The 20,456-nt window shown below is 55.7% G+C and overlaps 1 protein-coding gene across 1 annotated transcript; it reads right to left on the bottom strand.

Moving 5' to 3' along the window:
- Positions 1-10,584: 10,584 nt before the first annotated feature.
- Positions 10,585-20,389, bottom strand: SWI5 (SWI5 homologous recombination repair protein). The gene is made up of 5 exons (XM_062207458.1): positions 20,245-20,389; positions 19,942-19,990; positions 13,458-13,579; positions 12,773-12,867; positions 10,585-10,921 (listed from the first exon to the last, which is right to left on the bottom strand). The coding sequence occupies exons 1-5, from the start codon at positions 20,304-20,306 to the stop codon at positions 10,857-10,859; spliced, it is 393 nt and encodes a 130-aa protein (XP_062063442.1). The 5' UTR covers positions 20,307-20,389; the 3' UTR covers positions 10,585-10,856.
- Between the last annotated feature and the right edge of the window lie 67 nt (positions 20,390-20,456).

Genomic DNA, 20,456 nt, shown 5'->3' on the forward strand with positions numbered 1-20,456 from the left:
CGGAAGAGGAGCAGCCGGGACTAGAACCAGTGCCCATGTGAGAAGCCGGCACTGCAGGTGGCAGCCTTACCTGCTACACCACAGTGCTGCCTCCTATTTATTTCTTTAAAAAGTTGTGGGGCGGTTCAACTTCCGCCTGTGGTGCCAGCATCCCATATGGGCACTGGTTCATGTCCCGGCTGCTCCTCTTCCCACCCAGCTCTCTGCTGTGGCCTGGGAAAGGAGGAAGATGGCCAAGTGCTTGGGCCCCTGCACCCATGGGGGAGATTTGGAGGAGGCTCCTGGCTTCAGATCAGCCCAGCCCTGGCCATTGTGGCCAATTGGGGAGTGAACCAGAGGATGGAAGATCTCTCTCTCTCTCTGTAACTCAGCCTCTCAAATAAATAAATCTGGGGGAAAAAAAAAAGTTTTATTTAGAGTGACAGAGATGTAGGAGACCCGGATGAAGCTCCTGGCTTCAACCTGGCCCAGCCCTGGTTGTTGCAGCCCCTGGGGAGTGAACCAGTGGATGTCTTGGTGTCTGTCCTCTCTCTCACTCTGTAACTCTGCCTGTCAAATAAATCTTTTTTTTTTTTTTAAAGAAAGTTCCTTGAACAGGGCATTGGTGTTTGCTTTGCTCGGTGCCTGAGAAAACACTGAATGAATGAATGAGTGAGTGAGAGGGCCTGTGCAGTGCCAGCTTTCAAGGTACGTTCTCCCTTGGCACCCTCCCTAGCTCCCTCTACTCCTCCGGTCCCTCCTCTCGCCACGGGACAGGGCTCCCAGGCACCTGGAGTGTGGGCTTCTAAAGGCCCCACTCTCTACTTTAACAACCTTTCCTTCCCCCGGGGCCAGGAATACGCTTGCAACACAGCAAGTGTCCTGGACAGGACGCTGAGCTGGCGCCCGGTGCATCGTGTGATCACGCCGCAGCCTCCGGGCGGATGAGCCCTTGTGATGTGGGCACAGAAGGCCTCATCTGACCCGTTTCACAGATGCAGAAACTAAGGCCTGCTGAGGGGAAGCCGCCAGCCCAGTCTTCGTGGAAGGACCTGTTTGGCCAAGAGAAAAAAAAAAACCCATCCCCACCAAGGAGCTGTTGTGGACACCTGGAATATTCCCGCCTCGGAGCCCAGCACGGCTGAGAGGAGGGCTGGGTAGCAGGAGGGACCAACCTCCGTGGGTGTGACTGCCCCAGGTGGTGAGGGTGACTAAGAGAGAGACAAGCATCGCAGGTGGGCAGCCAGGATGTGATCGGGGGAGGGGGGATAAGGGTCACGGGCCCTGGCCTTCCAACTTTCTTGGGCCTGCAATGCCATGGAAGCCACCTCCTGCTCCCACCTCTTCTCTGCGTGGTCCCCACCTCCAGCCCCTCCCTGTGTTTCCCGAGCTCCTTTTTCAAAAGGCAGAAGCAAGCAGAGCCCCAAGATGGAAGCACAGGCCCAGCTCTTCCCTGGCAAACCAGCTGGGTAGGTTTGCTGGTGCCAGGGCGGAGGGTGGAGGAGCAGGTCGACTCCAAGGGACCAATGGAGCTGGAGCCCAGGGCCTGTGGGACGGCTCTGGGGAGAAGCCAGATAAAATTGCACCTGGGTTTGATTTAGGGCTGGCCCCACTGGCTCTTAGGGCCAGGCGGCTTTGTAGATGTGTTTGATGATGGGCTGGGGCAAGGCAGGCTGGGGATAGGGTGTTGTTCCTGGTGGTTAGGAGAGTGCACCGGAGCACGAGACATGGGTGACACTGGGACGCTAGTTAAAAAATATATTTCCCGGGGCTCGTGTTTTGGTGTAGCAGGTAAAGCCACTGGTGGCAATGCCAGCATCCCGTAGGGGGGCCAGTTTGTGTCCTGCCAGCTCCACTTCTGATCCAGCTCACTGCTAATGTGCCCGAGAAAACCAACAGAAGATGGCCTAAGACTTTGGGCCCTGCCACCCACGAGGGAGACCCGGATGAAGCCCCTGGCTCCTGGCTGCGGCCTGGCCCAGCCCTAGCCATTGCAGCCATCTAGGGAGTGAACCAGTTGATGGAAGATCTCTCTCTCTCTCTCTTGTAAATAAAAAAATCAATTCTTTTTTAAAAGATACCTTTCCCCAGAGGTTGGGGGCCCCAATCTTTATTTTTGGAAGCCCTCTCCAAGGACTGTGACGCTACAGCTTGGGACCTCTGAGTGTCACTGGCTGTGTCTTCAGGAAAGTGAGTTAACCTCTCTGAGTTCACGTGGAAGATGGGGGTGTCCCCACTCACCTTGTGGGGCTGCTGTTAGGAACACGTGTGCCGCTCAGGCAGAGTGCTGGGCTCCGAGGCTGCCCTCCGGGATTCCCATTCCAGCAGACATCCCTTGGGGTTCTGGGATAAACAGAGGGGCTTCGCTCCTGTTCCTGATGTCGGGAACGAGAGGCCTACGGGGAGGGGAGCAAAGCCACATGCTAAGAAGAATCAGGATGAGGGTCCCAGGCCAAATCCAAGGCAGAGGCTGCTCATTTCTGGCCACCAGGTCTGGTACAACTTATAAGGAACACAGCCTTGAGCTTAGGGCCGAGAGAGCTCTGGGTTCCAGTTCTGACACTGCGTGACTTTGGGTGAGAGGTAGGGGAGGCAGGACAGCGCCCGCGGTCATTCAGCCAGGCCCTGGAGTCCGACAGCTCAGCCGCTGACTGGACAAGCACGGTGCCCCACTGAGCGGAGGCTCCAGCTCACCCCGTCGTGTTGCTGGGGGCGCGCTGAGCTGCCGTGTGACTCACAGACTTGTGTCAATGTCGGTTGCTGCAGCCACCAACCTCTTCAACATTCGGGTTGTAACTGGTTTGGGTGTGTGGATGTCACCTTTCACCTCATTCTCAGTCCCTGTCCACCCCACACAGAACCTGCAGGTTTCCTCACAAGGCCTCCAGGGCACTGGGCTTGGGGGCCCCCTCCCCGCCCAGGACACGAGGGGCCCTTCCCTCCGGCTTTCTCCCAGAAGTGCCTCCCTTGTTTGCAGCACAGCTGGGGTGGGGTGAGGTTTGCTGACAGGCTGCTCAGAAATGAAACCTTTTTGGTCTGTCCCTGCGGCCAGGAGAGCAGGCTGCATCGTGGTGGCGTTTGCAGGCCAGAGATGCCAGGTGATAAATGTTTTCAAGTAGGGCCCACACCGGATTTAATTACACAAACTGGGCACGTACACACCCCTCCTCCAAGGCCATCTCTCCCACCTGTGTTCCGGCCTCAGCAGGCCACACCCCTGGAAATGCACATCTCACAAACAGGCCCACCCCTTTCCAACAAGGCCCTCCCAGGAGCTGCTGTCACCGAGCCGTTGGGCACATCTCTGAGCTGACACTGCCCCCGTGAGGCCACAGCCTGCCACTACATCAGGGAGCCATTCCTGCACAGGCCTAAGGGACCCAGTTGACGCTGGTCCTTAAGATGGGATGCTTGGCTCTCTCCCCCTCTCTCCCTCCTTCCCTTCCTCCCTCTCTTCCTCTCTCCTTCTCTCCCTCTTTCCTCTCTTTCCCTCTTCCTGTCTCCCTCTCTGCCCCCTCTCCCCCTTTCAAATAAAGAAAAAAAAATGATGGGATGCGTAATATTGGCCCAAAATGTAAAGACAGGTTACAGTTGTGCTTGTGTGAAGCAGTTATCGTGCACCAAGCACCCAAGTGAACTCAGTCAGCAAATCACCATCCCTTACACTCTTCAACCAGACTTTCTCATCTTGTGTCCTCTGGCCTTTGCGCGCGTCACCTCCCCACCTGGAATACCCATATTTGCCTGGCTAACTCCCTCTATCGTTCACGCATAGATGTCTCTTCCCTGGGAAGTTTCCCCAGCATCACACGTTGCTTAGGTGTCTGAGGCCAGGATCCAAGAATTCCAGCCTGGAAACACTTGGGCCATCTTTTGCTGCCTGCTCAGGAGCTGGATTGGAAGAGGAGCAGCTGGGACTTGAACCGGCGCTCCAATACAGGTGCTGGCATCCCGAGTGGCAGCTTCATCTGCTTTGCCACAAGGCCAGTGAAGGGCAGGGCCATTCCTGATGTGTCTTCCCCACCCCACCCCCCTCCTGCTGGGAGGATGGCCACGACCCTTGTCAGACTCTGTGAGGCAGGCGGCCCTTTGTTGTGTTCAGCCACAGATTCTGGGGTTGTCTGTGGAGGCAGATGCTGCAAGGCACCCTGATGAAGGCAGGGCTGCTTGGATTTCCACTTTCCACTTCAGAGAGGCCAAGTCTGTGGCCCAAGGTCACACAGCTCCTGAAGTGAGGAGGCCTGGGACTCGAACCCAGGCCTGACCTGCATGGCCAGGTTTTAGAAACCGAGCGTCCCTCACCTCCCGACAGACTGTCCCCCAAGCACTACTGTCCCGTCTGAACTCTCATGAGAACATCCCGCAGGGCCGGGTGGGCAGTGGAGCAGTGAGAACAGTGCGCCCGTGTGAGACTCCAGCCATCCTGGATCACACTGCGCAGCCGCAGCGCTCCGACGGTGACTCCATGGTGACAAACAAGCAACCACGAAGTCACAACAGCAGCTCCACACTGGCTGGGCCAAAAACCATTACTGAGGTCTGGAATCCTTGTTCTGAAAGAGGGGAATTCTGTGGAACCAGTCAGTCACAGGTTAATGTCAACCTTTAGGAAACAAACAGAAACTCTCCACCAATCTGATATTTACTTGGGAATTAGGGAGCTTTGCAATGGGGAGCACACGTGCCCTGGAGCCATGGGCCTGTTCCAAGGGGACGGGGCAAGAGAACCTTTTAAAGGTAAAGTGAGCAGCTGGCACAGACTATTTGAAAGGATAATCCTGTTCACAAGGCCGAGCAGCAAAGGTGTTTGAGGATCCTGACCGGTGGTGCTAGTGCTGGGCCGGAGTACTTGCAGCAGTGCCCTTTGGGTAAGTCTGTGGTGGCCTTTGTGCAAGGCTGTGGCTTTGGCAGGGGCTCTGGACAGTTCTTGCTCAAAGCTGTGTGCGGGTGAGGTTCCCTCCCGCACAGACCGCAAGGCTCCATGACCACCCGGCTTCACCTGGTTCTTGTTAGGATTCAACTCCACGCGGATCCTGACAACTTTCACATGTCCCCTCTTTCTCTGAGAGTGGCGCTGGCCAATCACCTTCGTTAGATGTTGACTGTGTCCAGGTGCCAGGACGGACCTGCCTCAGGCTGCTGCTCTGATCTCACAAGAAGGGAAGTGAGGGCGACCAGGAGTCAGTGACAAAACCCTGAGCCACACAGAGCAACAAACAGGTGGAGAAGGACTGGGCCTCAGACTAAGTTTACATACAGTCCCTTGTTAAATTCCAGTTTGTGCCACAGACACTGGCTAGCATCTCAAAGTGACTGCACCAGCATTATGTTGCTAAGAGTTGTACTTGGAGCCAGCGCCGCGGCTCAAGAGGCTAACCCTCCACCTTGCGGCTCCGGCACACCGGGTTCTAGTCCTGGTTGCCCCTCTTCCAGGCCAGCTCTCTGCTGTGGTCCTGGAGTGCAGCGGAGGATGGCCCAAGTCCTTAGGTCCTGCACCCACATGGGAGACCAGGAGAGGCACCTGGCTCCTGGCTTCGGATCAGCATGGTACGCCGGCCGCAGTGGCCATTGGGGGGTGAACCAACAGAAAAGGAAGACCTTTCTCTCTGTCTCTCTCTCACTGTCCACTCTGTCAAAAAAAAAAAAAAAAAAAAGTTGTACTTGGGCAGAATTTTGACAGGTAAGAGATACAAAGTTTTAAAGGAAACAAAATCACTTAAGGGGCCGACGCTGTGGCTTAACAGGCTAATCCTCTGCCTTGCGGTGCCGGCACACCGGGTTCTAGTCCCGGTTGGGGCGCCGGATTCTATCCCGGTTGCCCCTCTTCCAGGCCAGCGCTCTGCTATGGCCCAGGAATGCAGTGGAGGATGCCCAAGTCCTTGGGCCCTGCACCCGCATGGGAGACCAGGAGAAGCACCTGGCTCCTGGCTTCGGATCAGCACGAAGCACTGGCCGCAGCGGCCATTGGAGGGTGAACCAACGGCAAAAAGGAAGACCTTTCTCTCTGTCTCTCTCTCTCTCACTATCCACTCTGCCTGTCCAAAAAAAAAAAAAAAAATCAATTAAGGGCACAACAGGTCCACTTTGCACTTAGTTTTGGGCCATGAATCTAGGCCTAAAAGCAACCAACTGAATAAATCAAATGAGCACGGAGGATCAGACGAGACCTGGTCCAGCCACTGAACCTCGTCCCTCATTTTACACAGCTGAGTCTCAACTGCCCAAGGAAATCACACGCAGTATTAGCAACGGCATGGCCATTTTCTATTGAACCAGTAGATAACTGAGAGAAATTTTATCATGTCGTAGCCCATGACTGGGTTGCATTAAGAAAGTTTTACAAAAAGGGACTCCAGGATATGCATTTGGCCCAGCGGTTAGCATCCCAGTTAAGACGCCTGCATCTCACATCAGAGCCCTGGATTCAAGTCCCAGCTCTGCTCCCGATTCCAGCTTCCTGGAATGCAGACCCTGGGAGGCAGCAGGGGACAGCTCAAGCGTTGGAGCCCTGCCACCCACGTGGGAGATCTGGACTGGATTCAGCCCGGCTCAGGCCTGGCCACTGTAGCCATTTGGGGAGTGAACCAGTAGAGAGGAGCACACTCTCTCTCTCTGCCTCTCAAATAGTAATAAAAATTAATTTAATATTTAATTAGAAAAAGGGAACAGGGCCTGGCACTGTGGCATAGTGGACAAAGCTGTGGCTTGCAACACCAGCATCCTATATGGGTGTTGGTTGGAGTCCTGGTTGCTCCACTTCTGATCCAGCATCCCTTTTGACGGCCTGGGAAAAGCAGAAGATGGTCCAAGTGCTTTGGCTCCTGCCTCCAATGAGGGAGACCCAGATTAAGCTCCTGGATCCTGGCTTTGGCCTGTTACAGCCATATGGGAGTGAACCAATGGATAGAGGACCTCAATTTTTCCGTTTCTCTGTAATTCTGCCTTTCAAATAAATATATAAATCTTAAAAAAAAAAAAAGGTGGGGGGGGGGATCAGTAGTACAATTTGAACAAAAAGGTCCACTGGAGGTAGTGTCAAAGATATCTACTTAGCTGGACTAAAAGTTTTCTTTTCTTTTTAAAATTTTTTCTTTTTATTTATTTTTTGACAGGCAGAGTGGACAGTGAGAGAGAGAGAGAGAGAGAGAGAGAGAGAGAGAAAGGTCTTCCTTTTTGCCGTTGTTTCACCCTCCAATGGCCGCCGCGGCTGGCGGGCTGCGGCCGGCACACCGCGCTGATCTGATGGCAGGAGCCAGGTGCTTCTCCTGGTCTCCCATGGGGTGCAGGGCCCAATCACTTGGGCCATCCTCCACTGCACTCCCTGGCCACAGCAGAGAGCTGGCCTGGAAGAGGGGCAACCGGGACAGGATCGGTGCCCCGACCGGGACTAGAACCTGGTGTGCCGGCGCCGCTAGGCGGAGGATTAGCCTATTGAGCCGCGGCGCTGGCCTCTTTTTAAAATTTGTTTGAGAGGTAGAGTTACAGAGAGGAGTGACAGAGAGGTCTTTCATTCACTGGTTCACTCCCCAAATGGCTGCAATGCCTGGTGCTGTGCAGATCTGAAACCAGGAGCCATGAGCTTTTTCCGAGTCTCACATGCAGGTGCAGGGGCCCAAGCACTTGAGCCATCTTCCACTGCTTTCCCATGTCATAGCAGAGAGCTTGACTGGAAGAGGAGCAGCCAGGACTCGAACTGGTGCCCATATGGGATGCCGGCACTGAAGGTAGAGGCTTAACCTACCATGGCACAGCACCGGCCCATAAAGGACTTCTTAAGGCAGGTTCTATCAAGCTACCCATAGTGGCTACTGACAGAGATTTTCACACTGTTATCCTGCCAAGTGCAAAGGGCAGGCACGAGCAGGAATTAGGAGGGCTGCGTCTCTCTGGTTGGGAATCCAGTTCTGATATCAATTTCTCACCTTGGTTTGCAGTTCCAATGCCTCTGGCTCTGCTTTTAGGCATTCTGGTGAGCACATCAGGCATGAGTCTTGTCCATTAGAGCTGACATCAAACTGTTCAGCTTTAGCTTATGGGGCTTTAAGAATGGAGCAGTTTGTATTCTCACTTGGAGACTTGTAGCCAGATATTAAAGAAAACCAGAAGAACCCGGGATTTATCTTTAATATGTATTTATTTGAAAGACAGAGGTGACCAAGGGATCTTCCATCCACTGGTTCACGCCCCAGATAGCCACAACAGCCAGGTATGGGCTGGGCCAAAGTCAGGGGCCCAATTAATTGGGCCATCTTCCCCAATGTGCATTAGTGGGAAGCTGAATTGGAAGTGGAGCAGCCAAGACTAGAATCCAGGTGCTCTGATGTGTGATGCCGGCATCACAAGCAGCAGCTTAAACCACCATGCCACAACACTGGCCAAAAACTCAGGATTGGGGCCAACATTGTGGTACAACGGTTAAAGCAGCCACCTGCAGTGCTGGCATCCCATGTGGGTGCCGGTTCAAGTCCCGGCTGCTCCACTTTTTTTTTTTTTTTAATTTATTTGACAGAGTTATAGACAGCGAGCGAGCCAAAGAGAAAGGTCTTCCTTCTGCTGGTTCACTCCTCAAATGGCCGCTATGGCTGGCACTGCACCGATCCAAAGCCAGGGGCCAGGTGCTTCCTTCTGGACTCCCATGCGGGTGCAGGGCCCAAGCACCTGGGCCATCCTCCACTGCTCTCCAAGGCCACAGCAGAGAGCTGGACTGGAAGGGGAGCAACCAGGACCAGAACCAAGTGCCCATATGGGATGCCAGCACCACAGGAGGAGGATTAACCAAGTGAGCCACAGCGCCGGCCCCCGCCCCCCTCCTTTTTTTTTTTTTTTAAAGACTTATTTATTTGAAAGTCAGAGTTACACAGAGAGAGAAGGAGAGGCAGAGAGAGAGAGAGGTCTTCCATCCGCTGGGTCACTCCCCAAACGGCCACAATGGCCGGAGCTGCGCCGATTCAAAGCCAGGAGCCAGGAGCTTCCTCCGGGTCTCCCGTGCGGATGCAGGGGCCCAAGGACTTGGGCCATCTTCCACTGCTTTCCCAGGCCATAGCAGAGAGCTGGATTGGAAGTGGAGCAGTCAGGTCTTGAACCGGTGCCCATATGGGATGCTGACGCCTTACAGTGCCTTTACCCACTACTCCACAGTGCCAGCCCCTGCTCCACTTATTTTTTTTATTTTTAATTATTTTTTAAAGATTTATTTATTTTATTTGAAAGTCAGAGTTACACAGAGAGAGGAGAGGCAGAGAGAGAGAGAGAGAGAGAGAGAGAGAGAGAGAGGTCTTTCATCCGATGTTTCACTCTCCAATTGGCCACAATGGCTAGACCTTCGCCGATCTGAAGCCAGGAGCCAGGAGCTTCCTCTGAGTCTCCTACACAGGTGCAGGGGCCCAGGGCTTTGGGCCATCTTCTACTGCTTTCCCAGGCCATAGCAGAGAGCAGGATTGGAAGTGGAGCAGCTGGGTCTTGAACCAGCACCCATATGGGAGGCTGGCGCTTCAGGCCAGGGTGTTAACCCACTGCGCCACAGTGCCGGCCCCTGCTCCACTTCTGATCCAGCTCTCTGCTATGGCCCGGGAAAGCAATGGAAGAATGCCCAAGTGCTTGGGCCCCTGCTCTCACGTGGGAGACCTGGAAGAAGCTTCTGGCTCCTGGCTTCGAATTGGCCTAGCTCCAGCCATTGCGGCCATTTGGGGAGTGAACCAGTGGATGGAAGACCTCTCCCTCTGCCTCTGCCTCTCTGGAACTCTGCCTTTCAAATAAATAAATAATAAATAAATCTTTAAAAAAAAAAAAAACAACAACTCACGACTTAGTCTGGTCTATACATAGGCAAGAACTTGAAAACCATGAATGGAACTGCACTCTAATAACAGGTAAATTACAGGTTTTCCTTAAAAACATAACCTTTCTCTATACAGTTTTACTGAAGATAAAAACCAATTTGTTTGCAAAATAAGCTTAGTTTTCTCAGATTTGGTTTGGTCATTTACATGAGTGTAGGAAGAAAAGTGATTAGGCACATAGTGAAAAACTATTTTTCGTATGAGAAAGAAGTCCCATGTGGTACAAATTTGTTTGCCCTGGAGTAGAATGTCTGGACTGTTCTCTAACGGGAAGAAGGGAACCCAGGAAGAAACTGAAGGCTGAAGCAGCCACAGAAGGTTAGAGCGAGGAAAGGGGCTGAGGAAGTTGCAAACAGCTTATGAAAGATCAGTCTTGAGAAAGGGATTTTGTATGTAATCAAGCTGGCTACAATGTAGACGGAGATAATTAAAGTTGTGTTAAGAAGGGAGCATTAATACTCTGACGGAAACCCAGCATCTAGCAAATGTCGGCATTGTTCACTCTCAGTTCTTATCTGCTTCCTGCCAGCCCACAAAGGCAGTTCTGCAAACATAAGCTTCCCAGATGCCATTTACGGCTGTGTGGCCTCAGGCAACTCACTCTGCCCAGCTGAACCTCCATTTCCTCCTCAGCAACATGGTAAAACTAACATAATCCCAGCACTAATCATAGAGATAGGGCACTGGCACACTAAGCCTGCAAGGATCCAAGGCTAGCTGTCCCCTACTCACCTGGAGACCATCAGAGAAGGAGTCGGTGTACAGATTCCCAAGGAACTTGCTCATGTTTACTGACAGACAGAACATACACACGCGGACACACGTATCATGGGGCATCTCAGGAACCTCAGGGTGGGAACACCCCTTCCTCCCCGCACCCTCTTCTCAAAGTTCCCTCCGGCCTCAGCCCGGGCTCTTTAGAAGAGGTCTTCCGGCATTTCCTCAGTGGAGACCTTGCAGGGGCACTGGTTGGGCTCTCACTGCTCACGTCCACATGCATGTCCCTGTGGGCGGTGGACAGGGGCTGTGAGCCTCTGCTCAGTCATTCATGTCCAGACCAAACTCCGGATACAACTCTTTGGTGGTGACACCTCGGATCACAGCTGCAAGGAAGGAAGGGTGAGCGAGCAGTGAGGGGCAGTGGAAGGGACGGGCCAGAGCCCTGGGCCAGCAGCACTGCCCTAACCCTCCCGAGACTCAGCTCTGGCTCACGCCAGAGCTCCTCGGCGGCCAAGGCCTCTCCCCTTTGGTTCCGGTTTGGTCACCCCACACTAATCACTTGTACCTGAGCTCTTCCAGGTTCCAGATATCATCTTCAACACCTGACCTGTGAGAGCTCGCTGAACTCTCACCCATTTATTTATTTTTAGGCTTTATTTATCTGAGAGGCAGAGAGAGAGGGCTCTGATCCTCTGGCTCACTCCCCAAATGTCCACAGTGAGCCCAGGCTGTGCTGGACCAAAGGCAGGAGCCGGGGACTCGAGACAGCTCAATTCCGATCTCCCATGCAGGTGAGGCATCACTGCTGCCTCTAGGGGGCTGTATTAGCAGGAAGCTGGAGTTGGGAACTGGAGCTGGGGATGGAACCGGGTACCTCGCTGGGGGCCACGGAGCCTTAACCACTAAGCCAAATCCTCCCCCTATACAGGCTGCAGGGCGCAGCGGAGTTCCCCGGGAAGGCTTCTCCGCACACAGCGGCTACAGGCGTCGGTTTAAATTCAGTCATCTCCCGCACCTGCCCTAAACCTGCCTCTGCCGGCCCCGAGTCTGCAGCCCTCATGATGCGGCACCTCCACTCTTACTCTGAGACTCGTCCCTTTCCCGCCGGGAAGAGTGCTCCTCAGGGCCCCCTCCGGCCGCCTTATCCGGCCCCCACTGTCCACCTTGTTTTACCTCTGCTTTCTCGCCACCGCTGCCTTCGCTTCCTTCCTAACACGTGCCACATGTTATAACGAACTGGCTGTGCCCCCTAACTTAACCTTCAGCCTTCCCAGCCCAACACGAGACGAAGCCACATGTGAACACAGACTGTCCAGTGTCTGACTCACCAGTGTCCCCAGCATCCTGGAGAGGGTCTGGCACAGCACAGGTGCTCAGGGAGAGGCCGCGGGCTCCAGGTCACGTGGCCCGGAAGTGACAGGTCTCAGGCTGGGTTTTACCTACTGAGAGCTTATGCTCTTAACCGCTAGGCGACCTCCTCCCCTTTCTCCATGGGCCCTGATTTTCCTCTTCCTCCATCTATATTTCCTTCCTCACTCCAGGACCCATTCTCCAGTGAGACTCGGAGAAAGGCAGGCCTCCCTGTGCCGTGGGAGCAGCACTTGGAGCCGGGCTGCAGCTGGGCGGGCACTGGCTGCAGGATAGCACAGTGCCGCCGACCCCAGCGGGCAGAGGGAGCTGGAGAGGCTGGAGAGGGACATGTGCGGGTTTCCTCACCCCCAGGCCAGTCTCAGCGTCAAGGTGGCTGTCCCAGCTGGCCTGGACATACAGGTGTCTCAGCCTTGGCTAAAGCCCTCCAGACAGCAAGCCTTTGTTCAAGGAAGAAGACAATTCTCCTGTAGTCCACAAAGGGTCACCCTTTCTGCCTCTTTAGCAAGGCAGCCACTTGAGGCACGGACAGCGTCTCTATCAGTCCAAGCAGGCCCTGGGAGTCTAGAGACCCTTAGCCTTGGTCTAGCCAGCAGCCAAGCCCTGCTCAACCCTGCCTGCAGCTCCAAAGCCGGCTTTTACTTGAGGAAAAGACCAGGAACTCAGGTAAGACCGTCCTGCTGCTTTGCAGGTGGCCAGGGAGAGCAGAAGCTGGCAGAAGAGGGGCTGGGAATCCCAGGAATGGGGCAGCCGAGAAGGGTGGCAAGGTTGGCAAGTTAGGAGGCTCAGGAGCAAAGTCCAACCCCCCTGTCCCCCAGGACATGAGCTCTCCGAGTCCTGGGGCTCCTCTGGACTCCGCTGCTCACCCAGTTTGCCCAGCAGCATCTGCGCTACGTCCTTGATGTCGTTGTACTCATGGAGCTGGGTGATGTGGTCCTCCAGTTCGTCTACACTGTAGCCTCTGGGGAGGGATGGAGAAGGCCGTTAAGAGAGCTGAGGAGGACCCTGGCTCCAACAGTAATGAGGAATCTGCCTAAGGATGTCCTCAAGGGGTTGCTGGGTGAGAGGCATCAGGGATGTGGTGGACCCTACCCTCACGACGCCCAGAGCAGGGCAGGGGATCTGCCCAGCCCCTCACTCCTGCCAAATGTGCTGGCCTCTTAGAGAGGAATCCCCGGGCACAGTGGAGAGACTCCTATGGTGAGCCTCAGATTCCTACAGGCTGCTTAGTCTCTGCTGTGTGGCTGGGGTGAGGACATCGGGAGCCAGCTCTGCACACTGAAAACTTCTGCAGCAGGAAGAGGATGCAAGTCTGCCTGCAGGCAGCAGCAGAGGCAGGGGTCGTGGCTCCAGAGACTGGGAGAGTGACAGCCTCCAGTCCCCACTGCTTCCCAGTCCTGGTTCCAGGCCCTGCTCAGCCCCGCCCCCTCCCTAGGCAAGAGGCTGCAGAAATACCCTGAACCCCACAGCACAGTGCTGCTCCTAGGCTGGGTGTAAGTTACTGGCGCTAGCTGAACGTTCCCTCCACCGGGCGGGGGAACCAAGACTCACTCAGACAGTAACTGGGAGATCTCCGTGTCCAGCACGTCCCTCCTCTCCTTCAGGTTCTGAATGTCGAGGTGAAGAGACTCCTCCCGGGTCCCACCAGCCTGGCCAGTCTTAGAGGTCGGTCGCTGAGCGGCACACAGAGTCATCAGCCGAACTGATCAGCTACCCACCACACAGAGCCTACGTGATGCCTGGTGGTTACTCCCCCTTCTGCTTGGACAGATCCCCTAACCCCAGACACTACTGCACTTCCCAGCTTCCCTTGGAATGTAGTGTGGCCCCGTGACTAACTTCTGGCAAGTGGAACTCAAGTTGCAACATCTGAGAACCACCCTTCTGGGAGAGGGCTTATCTTTCCCGGGCCTTCCTGCTGGCTGGAATGCAGACGTAATGCTGGAGATGAGCAGCCATCTTGGATCATGAGGTGGGAGCCACATGTTGAAGATGTGTTGGAACAAGATGGAAGGAAGCCTGGTCCCCGACGACTATTTACACCACTGTTATTTGGGGTTATCTTTTGCTCTCAGCCAAACATAACGCTAACTAATGGGCCATCCTGGTCCCAAGCTGACCCCAGAAAATCCACTCCAGGCGTCCTCCTTGGGTTTTCCTCCCATGTCTGCAATATCACTGGGTTTATAATCTCCTAGGGTAACAAGCGCCTCTCCCCTAGGGCTACAGTTCATTTCTGTCCTGTCTCTGCTGTGAAGGCCAATGTCAGGTACACAGCCAGGCTTCCGGAAGTACATGTGCAATGATCGGTCTACCTGGCAGCCGGCATTGTGGTACAGCGGGTAAAGCTTCCACCTGCGACACCAGCATCCTATATGGGAGCAGGTTGGTGTCCTGGCTGCTTTACTTCCAATCCAGCTCCCTGCTGATGGCCTGGGAAAAGCAGTGGAAGATGGCCCAAGTGCTTGGGCGTTTGTCAACCATGTAGAAGACATTGATGAAGCTCCTGGCTTCAGTCTGGCACAGTATTGGCCATTGTGGCCATCTGCGTAGTGAACCAGTGGACGGAAGATCTCTCTGTAACTCTGCCTTTCAAAGTAAATAAATAAATCATAAAAAACAACAACAAAAACATGGGGTTGGTGCTGTGGCATAGCAGGTAAAACCACCACCTGCAGTGCCAGCATCCCACACGGGCAGCAGTTCAAGTCCTGGCTGCTCCACTTTCAATCCAGCTCTCTGCTATGGCCTGGGAAAGCAGCAGAAGATGGACCAAGTCCTTGGGCCCCTGCACCTGCATGGGGACCTAGAAGAAACTCCTGATTCGCCGGCGCCGCGGCTCACTAGGCTAATCCTCCGCCTTGCGGCGCCGGCACACCGGGTTCTAGTCCCGGTCGGGGCACCGATCCTGTCCCGGTTGCCCCTCTTCCAGGCCAGCTCTCTGCTGTGGCCAGGGAGTGCAGTGGAGGATGGCCCAAGTGCTTGGGTCCTGCACCCCATGGGAGACCAGGATAAGCACCTGGCTCCTGCCATCGGATCAGTGCGGTGCGCTGGCCACAGCGCGCCTACCGTGGCGGCCATTGGAGGGTGAACCAACGGCAAAAGGAAGACCTTTCTCTCTGTCTCTCTCTCACTGTCCACTCTGCCTGTAAAAAAAAAAAAAAAAAAAAAAAAAATTCAGGAAAAAAAAAGAAAGAAACTCCTGATTCAGCTCTAGCCATTGCGGCCATTTGGAGAGAGAACCAGCAGACGGAAGACCTCTCTGTGTCTCTCCTCTCTCTGTAACTGCCTTTCAAATAAATTTTTTTTTTGACAGGCAGAGTGGATAGTGAGAGAGAGAGACAGAGAGAAAGGTCTTCCTTTTGCCGTTGGTTCACCCTCCAATGGCCGCTGCGGCCAGTACATCGTGCTGATCTGAAGCCAGGAGCCAGGTGCTTCTTTCTGGTCTCCCATGCGGGTGCAGGGCCCAAGCACTTGGGCCATCCTCCACTGCCTTCCCGGGCCATAGCAGAGAGCTGGCCTGGAAGAGGGGCAACCGGGACAGAATCCGGCGCCCCAACCGGGACTAGAACCCGGTGTGCCGGCGCCACAGGGCAGAGGATTAGCCTGTTAAGCCATGTTGCCGGCCATTTCAAATAAATATTAAAACAAAACAGGCCGGTGCCACGGCTCACTTGGCTAATCCTCCACCTGGTGCCGGCACACCGGGTTCTAGTCCCGGCTGGGGCACCGGATTCTGTCCCAGTTGCTCCTCTTCCCGTCCAGCTCTCTGCTGTGGCCCTGGAAGGCAGTGGAGGATGGCCCAAGTGCTTGGGCCCTGCACCCGCATGGGAGACCAGAAAGAAGCACCTGGCTCCTGGCTTTGGATCGGTGCAGTGCGCCGGCCGTAGCAGCCATTTTGGGGGTGAACCAACGGAAAAGGAAGACCTTTCTCTCTGTCTCTCTCTAACTCTGCCTGTCCCAAAAACAAAACAAAACAAAACCCAAAACAGTGGCAGCCAAGGAAGGCATGGTTTGTGTTCCTAGGTCAGTGGCATGTAACCAGTCACTCAATAAAGATCAAGTGAACAGTATCAGCTAGGCACTGGCATGGGTTCCAGGGCTGCAGCAATGGATGACATAGGCCTAGCCCCAAAGGGAAAATACCCAGCAGTTAGGCCCTTTCCCTAGATATCTCCACTAAACCTCTGTCTCATGTCAGCTGACACGAGAGGCCCCCCAACCACTTTGTCTAAAATGTTAGTGCCTCTAATCATTCACTGTCCTCTTACCCTTATGTTTTACGGAATTTCTTACCACCTGACACGTGAAATATTAGAATCTTTTCTTTAATTTATTTGAGAGGCAGAGACAGAGAGGTCTTCCATCTGTTGGTTTACTCCCCAAATGGTCCCAATGACCAGGGCTGGGCCAGGCTGAATCCAGGAGCTTCCTCAGGGTCTCCCATGCGAGTGCAGGGGCCCAAGCACTTGGGCCACCTGCTGCTGCTTTTCCAGGTGCATCAGTAGGGAGCTGGACTGGAGGCACCCGTATGGAGCCACTGCAGGTGGCAGCTTTACCCCTACACCACGGTGCTGGCTCTTACGCATTAGCGTCTAACAGCACTGTTATTGCTCTTATAAGCCACCGGAGCTGTGCGTGTAGACTCCACAGGGGCTGGAACTCTGTGTTTGGTTCACTGCTGATGGCACAGTGTCTACACCAGCATCTGGCACGCAGTGAACACTGAGTAAATACTTGTCAGATGAGTGAGGGAGGCACAGTACACTGTGCAGCCTGAAGAGCCCAGAAGTCGAGGTGCAGTGCGCTGACGGAGCGTCTGACAGGACAGGCTGAGCCAGCAGTGGGAAGGCTTCTCTGCGGATGGGGAGAACAGGCAGGAGCCTGGCAGAAAGCTGGAGCTACAGCAGACAGAGGCGACAGTGCACCCAAAAGTCCCGAGGCAGGAGAGGGGCCAGGGCTCAGAGGGAGCGAGGGGCGTCCCTGTGTGTGGCAAGGGTAACTGAGGGGTCACTGTGAAACAGAACAAGGACAAGGGTGGCCAGCTGGTGCAGGGCTGGGTGGCCACGCGGGACGCCTGAATCCCATACTGGAGTGCTTAGATTTGAGTTCTACCTCTGTTTTTTTTTTTTTTTTTTTTAATTTTTGACAGGCAGAGTGGACAGAGAGAGACAGAGAGAAAGGTCTTCCTTTTTGCCGTTGGTTCACCCTCCAATGGCCACCGCACTGCACTGATCCGAAGCCAGGAGCTTCTCCTGGTCTCCCATGGGGTGCAGGGCCCAAGGAACTGGGCCATCCTCCACTGCCTTCCCGGGCCATAGCAGAGAGCTGGCCTGGAAGAGGGGCAACCGGGACAGAATCTGGCGCCCCGACTGGGATTAGAACCTGGTGTGCCGGCGCTGCAAGGCGGAGGATTAGCCTGTTGAGCCATGGTGCCGGCCTCTACCTCTGCTTCTGACCCAGCCTCCTGCTAACACATGCTCTGGAAGGCAGCTGGTGACGGCTCAAGCAATCGTCCCTGCCACCCACGTGGGTAGACTTACATTGAGTTCTGGGCCCCTGGCTTCAGTTTGGCCTAGTACTGGCTGTTTGTGGGCATTTGGGGGAGTGAATCAGTGGGTGGAAGCGCTCTCTGTCTTTCGCATACAATGAAAATAAAAATAAAATAAAAAACAAAACCCCAAGCAGCTACTTGTGGTGCTAGGAAAGACGTGAGGCAAAGCCCTTGGAGAGTCTGGGGTCCCACTGACGGATAAGAGGCTGGCTGCAGGAGGAGTTGTTTTGTGGTCTCGGTTAGGGTGCTGAGTGTGATTTCAGATCTGACAACTGGAAAGGCAAAGATATTCCATCGGCAGCTCTGGGTGTCCAGAGGAAGAAGGGTCAAGGGCTGGAGAGAGGCCGGAGTCGTGGGCACTGAGGTGAGTGAAGGTGCCCGAGGGAGACCCCTGAGGTGTGTGCAGGAGGAGTCGGCAGAGGAGGGCAGCACCCTGGGAAATGGCCACACCAGCACAAGGAGCAGCCGAGTGGGCAGGGAGAAACGGGCAGATCAGCAGGGAGCCCCAGCAAAGAGGCCCCCGGAGGAGGAACCCAGGCCTCAGCGAAGAGCTCAGGCTCTGGAGCGAGAATGCTTCAGTTCGAGCCCCCTCCCCCCGGCTCCGCTGCTCTCTGAGAGAGTCAGTTCCTTTGGAACTCAGCAGCCTCGCCTGTCAAATGGGGCTAAGAAAACCTCAGGGCTGGCGTTGTGCAGGAAGGGGTTAACCAAGCCACACGGGTGCCAGTTCCAATCCTGCACCCTGCTGACGCACCTGGGAGAGCAGCAGAAGACAGCCCAAGTACTCGCTGCCCTGAACCCACATAGAAGACCCCAGTGAGGCTCCTGGCTTCGGCTTGGCCCAGCTCAGGCTGGTGCAGCCATTTGAGGAGTGACCCAGCGGATGGAAGATCAATCTCTCTCTCTTTCCCCCGTCTCTGTAACTCTGACTTTCAAAATAAATAAACCTTAAAAAAAAAAAAAAAAAAGTGTCTGTCTCAAAAGATGATGTGTATGAACTGGGGTTTGGGATGGGGAAGGTTCAGTGAAGCACGCTTTTTTCCTCTGCCAGTCTCCCCCTCTCTGTAACTAGGCCTTTCAGAGAGAATTATGGAGCTTCCAAAAGAGCTACAGAGAGAGGGAGAGACACAGAGAGATCTTCCATCTGCTGGGTCACACCTCAAGCCTGCAGGGACTAGAAGCCAGGAGCTTCTTGCCGGTATAGGGGCCCAAGCACTTGGGTTGTCCTCTGTTGCTTTCCCAGGCTCGTTAGCAGGGACCGGGATCAGAATGGGGCAGCCAGGACTCTAACAAGGGATGCTGGCATCACAGGCAGGGGCTTACCCACTGTGCCACAATGTTGGACTACGAAGTGTGAGCGTGAGCGTGTGAGTGTGAAGGGAGGAAATGAATCAACAGGACAAGAAAGGCGTGGCCTACAGACTCAGCACAGGAAGCTCAGGTGCACAGCGAAGCCCGCTCAGGAAGAGACACGATCACTCCCAGGCTTTGGCCAGCTGTGGCTTCCCAGGTCACCTGGGCTCCCTGGACCTCACCTATTACCCCACTACACCTGAGGCCACCTATCTGCACCCCTAAGCCTGGGATCCCCTCCTCCTCCTCACAGAACGGAGCGCCTACTCTTCTCGATTTTTCTTTTTTCTTTTTTGCCTGTTTATCCTCTTTAGCCTGTGGCTCCCACAGGGCAGGGGCAGCCCAACACACACCTGCACCCCGGCGGCTGCTTGGAGCAGCTGTTTCCTCAAGTCTTTCCTGATCTCATGGAGCCGGGTGTGTGTGTGTGTGTGTGTGTGTGAAAGGGGAGACCTGCGTTTGGGGTGGCTGCCAGAGAGGAGACACTCTCCGTACCTAAAGGAGGGAGTGCTCCTCACCCCGGAGCTGTGGCTACCTTAAGAAAGGGAGGGCGGGAGAGGGAAGAGGGGGTGGCGGGCGTCAGCAGGAAGGGGGGCTGGAGACAGATGGCCACTCCCTGGAGGCCACAGGGCAGGAGGGAAGACCTGAGTTGTCTGGGCAGGAAGACTGAAGAAGGCCCACCTATGGGCTGCGGCTGGGGAGGCTGGGGGCAGCCGTGACTGGCCGTGGGGGGGCACGCAGACATCCTCCCCCGGTTGGGTGGGCTCAGAAATACTCATGGGATGGAAGGGGCTGGCACCCCCAAGTGTCGGGGCGCAGGCACGGGTCGGGGCCACAGGCACGGGGTCGGGGGCGCAGGCACGGGGTCGGGGGCACAGGCACGGGGTCGGGGGCGCAGGCACGGGGCGGGGTTGGGGGCACCCTCACTGGTCTGTGGGCTCAGGCATGGGTGGGGGGCACAGGTACGGGGTCGGGGAGCGCTGGGACCCCCAGGGGTTGGGGGCACCCTCACGGGTCGTGGGCTCAGGCATGGGTGGGGAGCACAGGCACGGGGTCTGGGGGCTCAGGCACCCCCCCGGGTCTGGGGGCTCAGGAACCCCACGGGGCGGGGTCGGGGCGCGGGCTACTCACCGGCGAGCGGAAGGCCCCGCGGCAGCCTCGGCCGGGTCCTGCTGCCGTCCTGCAGGGAAGCGTGGGAGAGGCTGAGGCCCCGGCGCTGCTCTGAGCGGACAGGGGGCCGTGGGGCGCCCGCCTGGATCAGCTTTCGGGTCGGCGTGGCCCCCGAGGAAGGGCTGGGTGAGAGGGGCAGGGTCTGGAGGGCGCGAAAGGAGGCCCCGAGGGGTTTTCTGACCCCACGAAGCCTGCGCACATCTGGGAGGGGGCGGAGAGGGAGTGCGACTGATGCAAGGCCCCTGCCCTGCGCTCCGCGCCCACCTCCTGAGCCCTGGGGTCCGAGGGCGCGGGGGCGGGGGCGCCTGTGGCGAAAGGGGGTCCATGGGAGCGGCCTCCGGGGTCCGCCGACTGACTAGAACTCTGTGAGGGACGCCATGAGGGAACGCACAGAAAGCTGCGCGCGCACCCAACGGAAACTCGCCCCGCCCCCAGAGTGGGCGGTGACGGAGCTGCGCGCGCAGCTCCCATTTTGA

The sequence above is a fragment of the Lepus europaeus genome, chromosome 12 (assembly GCF_033115175.1).
Source record: "Lepus europaeus isolate LE1 chromosome 12, mLepTim1.pri, whole genome shotgun sequence".
In the NCBI taxonomy this organism is placed as follows: Eukaryota; Metazoa; Chordata; class Mammalia; order Lagomorpha; family Leporidae; genus Lepus; species Lepus europaeus.

What these genes read in the sequence shown, in the direction of transcription:
- SWI5 (XM_062207458.1), bottom strand. Translation starts at nt 20,306, where the DNA reads ATGGACCCCCTTTCGCCACAGGCGCCCCCGCCCCCGCGCCCTCGGACC. An exon ending in GCGGGGCCTTCCGCTCGCCG is followed by an intron (nt 13,580 to 19,941) that starts GTGAGTAGCCCG and finishes TGTGCCGCTCAG; the next exon opens with CGACCGACCTCTAAGACTGG. An exon ending in GATGCTGCTGGGCAAACTGG is followed by an intron (nt 10,922 to 12,772) that starts GTGAGCAGCGGA and finishes CCTTCCTTGCAG; the next exon opens with CTGTGATCCGAGGTGTCACC.